Here is a 6141-nt window from a genome sequence, read left to right on the forward strand (position 1 = left end):
AAAATTTATAATTATTTGTCATAAATATATATGTATATATATATATAAGAGCAGTTAAAACCACTAAATAAAAATCTTATAGTGTATTCATGTTCTACAACATGAGAATTCAATTGTATCAGCCTTTTCCCAAAATAGGGTCGAGAGGTTCGCCAATTTAACTAAGACTATTATTACTGTACACTTTATAGTCATAACAAAGAGAAATAGAGCGAAGAGCTGCTCCGCTGAACTCCCTGATCAAAGTAAAAAATAGTCCATTTATTTTTAAGACTTAATTTTGTCTTTATCCACTTAATAAAATTTCACTTTTTATTTTGAAGTGCATTTGAAAGCCAGTCCATCGCAGAATCTAATCCTTCTCCTTTGACAGCAGAAGTCTTGAAAATTTGGAATGTTCTATTCTTCAATTGATCTAAGCCGAGGGCTTGATGAACCTCTGCAACACTCAAACAACCTTCCATATCCTGCTTGTTAGCGAGAACAACAAGAATAGCTCCCTGCAATTCTTCTTCCTAAAAATGAAACATATTTTACTGGAAGATTATTGATTGACCGTGTGTGATGATGAAAGGAATATGGTCCGGGTGCGGTCAAGAAAAACTCAAATAGTAGAAATATACTAATTTAATGAGCCAACGTTTCGCCCCACGTTGCAGGGCTTCTTCAGGGCTATTTTGACGGCAGTCAAAACTAAAAATGATCTTTAATAAAAAATGATTTTTAGTTTTGACTGCCGTCAAAATAGCCCTGAAGAAGCCCTGCAACGTGGGGCGAAACGTTGGCTCATTAAATTAGTATATTTCTACTATTTGAGTTTTTCTTGACCGCACCCGGACCATATTCCCTTGAAACATATTTTAATTTGATAGGTTTAAATATTTATGAGGACAATAAATATATAATAGAGTTAGACCAATTTTATGATCATTGAATAATGATTAGTAACACCAAAGTAAATATTGACAAAAATTAATGCTTATTATCATAATAAAAGCCAGTTATGACTAGCAAACCCTTATTCATTACTAGTCCTTGCATTTGAGTGATGTAATAGCTGATAATTAACTAAAAATACCTTATTCATGACTCAAAAGAATAATTCTTAAAATTGTTGAAACTTACATTGGTCAGTGATGTTAATTGTTTAACTCTTCAAAATTCCAGATAAAAAATTATTAATTTCAGGGGTTACTAATACAGACATGATATATAATTAATTTAAAATCTAATAGTGCAACTATATGGTCAACTATTAATATATATCAGCATATTTTGATTGCGTAATCCATGGCTAAAAATCTATGCTTGGTTGTCACCAAAAACTCCATATGCTACTTTAAAATCATCAGAATAAGAAAAGTAAATAAAAATATTTGTAACTAAGTAATACTATAATATATATAAATAATACTTAATTACTAATGTACTAATAAACAAATAATTACTTTAATAACACTTATGATCACAATAGACATTCATTGACCTAACCTATTGATAGGAAAATCATAACCTTAAAAATATTATTAGTTTCTAAATGAGAGTCATAAATGTTATTACAAAAGTGAATTATAGACAAAAATTTTCAACCCAGCTTTAAGTTTGTTATCAAAGTGTACAAAGATAGACAAAGGAAATATTACCTGCCTTATCATAAAAAAATAATTATGGCATTTTCACTCAGTGATTGTTCCATTCAACATTATTGTTCACATTGTATACATTGATAATAATTATTACATAAATTGAGAAAAGCCAATTATTAGCAAAATTTTTATTTATTTGTTTTTTGTTTTGTTGTTTAGTTAATCTTCATTTAATTGATATCTCATATCCTCCTCATTTTAAATGATTTTTCCCAAAATATTATATAATTGGTAATTCCTCAAAATGAGGAGGGTATAAGATGCAAAAAATTGCTTTTTCTTAATTTGTATTATGATTATTATCAATATACAATATGTTAAACTAAAATTATAAATAATTAAAACTAATAGTACAAGTAAAGGTTAGTGAGATTAAACTTTGTCTATGTAATAATTTGTAGATGGACTAGAAAACGGACAATTTGTCTGAAATATCTTAAAAAATAAAAAGAGTATTAAGATCTTTCCTCGAAAATGAATAATAAATTATAATAATTGTGGAACACCTGAACTAGACATTTAAATATGTATGATACTCTTTAATTAATTTAATTAGTACATCTCATAAACATCAAATAAAGTACAATCATTATAAGTAACAACATATTTAAGGCAGATTATTTTAAATATTTTTTTTTGTTTTTAAATTTAAATATTTAACTGAAGCATTATACTTAGTGTTTCGATTTCTATCTGTTGGGTTGGAACATAAAAAATTTCATAATTTCTGGAGTACCAGACAAATGAAAGGAAAGTAAACTTCTACAATATTTTTGTTATTAATAAATTTTCATACAAAGTTTTATATACTTTATTTGAAGAAACTTTATGGCTTAGAAACAATAAACTCATTAAATAAATTTTACTTCCTTTTTAATTTTGGAGTGTTTTGTTTTTAAAAATATGTTGAGCACTTTTAAACAATGATTGTCTGTTGGAAAAGAGTCAAATGAATATGATGTAAGTGGTAAAGTGGAACTTCTCAAGTATAACTCGGAAAATGCAGCAAAATATGAGCTTATAGCAACTTTTTTTTTTCCATATGCTTATATGTATAGATATCTACAATATATATTGCACTTCCCTGTCAACTTATTTGTTAGATAATATATAAAGCAGCGCTATAAACTAAAAATGATGTCTAGTCACGACCTAAAATGTCTTTTGCCAAGTAGTCATCACGCAAATTTTTAGTTTCATCGACTGACTCTCCACATTTTGTCCTTTCACTCCGAGTTTTGTATTTAGCTTCCTGTCAAACTTTCAATATGACTTGCCCTAATGTTTGAGGGACTACTAATACAACTTGTCAACTTGAAGGACAATTGTTTCCAAAAATATTTTTAAATCAATCTTTCCAAGCTCAGTTTGCTACAAAATGATTTTTTAAAGCTTCTTTCAACCTACAGTCCTCTTAAAAAAATTCTTTTTTTGGGACAGAAACGACTAAATCCATGTCTTAAAAATTTCAAAATTATTTCTTTTTATCACTATTGTAGATATACTTATTATATCTCAAGAGTTCTATTAATTAGTTCATTGAAATATTATAAAAAACGTGTTAACCAACTTTTTCCATTTATTGAAAAAAGTAAGACCAAGATTCGCAATTAGGTATTTGGGGTAGCCAAGTAGCTGTTTCCACCCTTCTAACAGATAAACCTCACTGAAATAGAAAGTGCTCTGTCAAAGAGAATTTATGAATTTTAGTTCTTCTAAATACCTAATTTTTCTAGATGTAGATACTCTAAGAAACCACTGCATCAAAACTGAAATAAAATAATTCAGTTCCCTTTTGTCAGTAAGTCTAGTTCATTTTTCATTGATTTAAAATCAATATTATATTTTTCAGCTATCTTGACATTAAATTGATCTCATCAAGCATGTATCTGTTTGGGGATATCTGAATAATATTGGAAGTTGAAAAATTTCTTCTGTATTTTTCAAAGGTAATCTTGTTAGCAAAGTTAAGTTGTTGTTTCGTTTTGTATTTCTAGAAATAGGTCAAACATTTTAACAATGTTCAATTTAGCTGGTATGAAAACTTTAAAATTTTCTTGGAATAAAAGTGGCTTTTGTTTCCTAGGAAAGATTTCGTATGCCTCTTGATAGCATTGTCAAAGTAGGATAAATACTATGTGACCAATTGGAGAGTTTCTTGAATTAAGTTTCCCTAGTAGAAGTAGTAACACTCCTTTAAAATGATTTTCGTACATACTTTAAACTAGAATGGCCTTGACCCATTAAAGCAACATGAATTCCACTCAACGAAGAAGAATTTTAATGATTCCATTTTCTTCAGGCAATCTGATTTCATAAAAGTAAGAATTCATTTTAGATTGCTACCTCAAGATCTTCAAAACATCTGTGGGACAAGTGTTACCAAAATCAAAGAGGGAAAGAGTGAATACTGATCATTTGGATCTTCTAAACTGTTAACTGGCTGATATTTGTTTCTCAGCAACAAAAAAATAAAATGAGATATTGCCTACTAAGTACTCATTCCCTGTAGGCTCCACATATTTCATTAAAAAGTAAGAATAACTGTTGTAATTCAAGACATTCAAATAGAATTACTAAAAATACAGTTGCTCAGAAAAGGAAATTAAAGTATAATTTTCACCCATTAAAAATTAATTTAAATCTTTTTTTTTATACCTATTTAAGAAAACATGATCAAAGATACTAAGGGTATAGGAACTATCAATGAATTGGTCCAGGTTAGAGTCACAATATAAATTACTTTTTGTTTTATTAGCAATGATTTGGCTCTAAGGTTGGGTGACTTCCTCGGAACAATGAAATGGGAACTACAAACTCTTTCCATAGATTTGCAGTTGAACATGATACTGACATCACTATCAGCAAGCCTATTGATCACAAAATATTACTTACTTTTAGAGAAATATACCTCATCAAATAATGTTCTCGATACCATTCATGGGCTGTAGGGGCACTGATTTTAAATTACCACAACTATCCAAAGGCCAGAAAGGAAGAATCTATGTTAAATTTAAATTAAGATTAATTAATGGATGCCTTTATGAATGTGATGAATTGAATAAAGATGCATGAAATGCACCAGACGTAAAGTAGAAAAATCCACTATCTAATTAAAACCAATAAGATAATCTCAAAAAAGTTACACAATAATTGCTGGAATCATGTAAATTTCTCTGAATATGCAAATCTGTTCATATAACTCAATATACATTATGAATGACATTGAAAAGGAAGCACTGATTAATTTTATCACAATTCCTATGAAATAATAAAAATCCTCAGCAACCTACAAAATTAATTTCTCCCATTTCTAAATGATGTACTGATTATAATAATGAACTAACCACCAGGAACATAATATACAGACCTAAGTGATCAGGAATCACAAACAAGAAGAGGCAATAAGAACCATATTGTATTAAAATGAGCAATGCAATACCAGCAAAACATAGTTTCATTTACAAAATTTTGTTTTGTACGAAAATTAAGAGATAAAATATCTAACTTACTAACTTACCTTCAACATGTAAAAAAGTTCATCCTTAGATATTCCTATTCGGTCTTTATCCGCAGAATCCACAACATAAATTATTGCATCAGTATTGGAAAAATAACATCGCCAATAAGGTCTAAATATAAAATAAAAAAGGATAAACCATTTTGTTTTAATAAATGAGTAATAGAGAACAGTGAACACATAAGTTTTACCTTATACTCGTTTGACCACCAAGATCCCAAACTTGAAACTTAAGGTTTTTATAAGTCACCTGCTCCACATTGAATCCAATAGTTGGAATAGTCGTAACAACTTCACCAACTTGTAAACGATACAAAATTGTGGTTTTACCAGCACCATCTAAGCCTAAGATTAATATTCTCATTTCTCGGCTTCCTAAAAGATTTCTAAAGTAACTTAACAATCCACCTAAAAAAGATCAAGAAAAACATTTCTTAAACTGATAGTATTCACCATGAAAAAACTATTGCATAGGGCATGAAAATGAGATCAATGGTTCCTTTCTACAGTTTACATATGACTACTTATGGTAGTTTGGACTTCACAAAAGAAATTGCCTAAATTACATAAACCTAATAGGAGCAAATTCAAACAAACCATAACAGTTTCACCATAACCTTTATCATAAAACAGAGTAGTATATAGTGTATTTAAAAAACAACAAAAATATTTAGCATAAATAAAAGTAAATCCTATATACGAACCCATGGCTTATAAGAAAAGTCTACGATATGTATAACATCAATTCAAAATGCGAAATACTGACACCTCTTTCCTACAGGATTATCAATGCACCACATGATTACCTGAGTAACGCACTAGGTTCAAAGATCTTGAAAACTTTCATTTTCAATTGTTGATAAACTCAACAGAGAATATTTTTTTATTATCGTTCGCTATGACAGAATATTTTCAATAAATCCCTTCCATAAAAATTGAGTTTGTACATTTAATTATACCGCAAATTAGATTTAT

At 28.7% G+C, this 6141-nt stretch overlaps 1 protein-coding gene across 1 annotated transcript; it reads right to left on the bottom strand.

Moving 5' to 3' along the window:
* Positions 1–240: 240 nt before the first annotated feature.
* Positions 241–6026, bottom strand: Arl1 (ADP ribosylation factor-like 1). Its single transcript, XM_014438938.3, has 4 exons — positions 5871–6026; positions 5358–5574; positions 5167–5278; positions 241–515 (listed from the first exon to the last, which is right to left on the bottom strand). Exons 1-4 carry the CDS (start codon positions 5872–5874, stop codon positions 306–308), a joined length of 543 nt encoding a protein of 180 aa, XP_014294424.1. The 5' UTR covers positions 5875–6026; the 3' UTR covers positions 241–305.
* Positions 6027–6141: the final 115 nt, after the last annotated feature.

Source organism: Halyomorpha halys, unplaced genomic scaffold (assembly GCF_000696795.3).
Source record: "Halyomorpha halys isolate HHAL.00 unplaced genomic scaffold, Hhal_1.1 Scaffold71.1, whole genome shotgun sequence".
In the NCBI taxonomy this organism is placed as follows: Eukaryota; Metazoa; Arthropoda; class Insecta; order Hemiptera; family Pentatomidae; genus Halyomorpha; species Halyomorpha halys.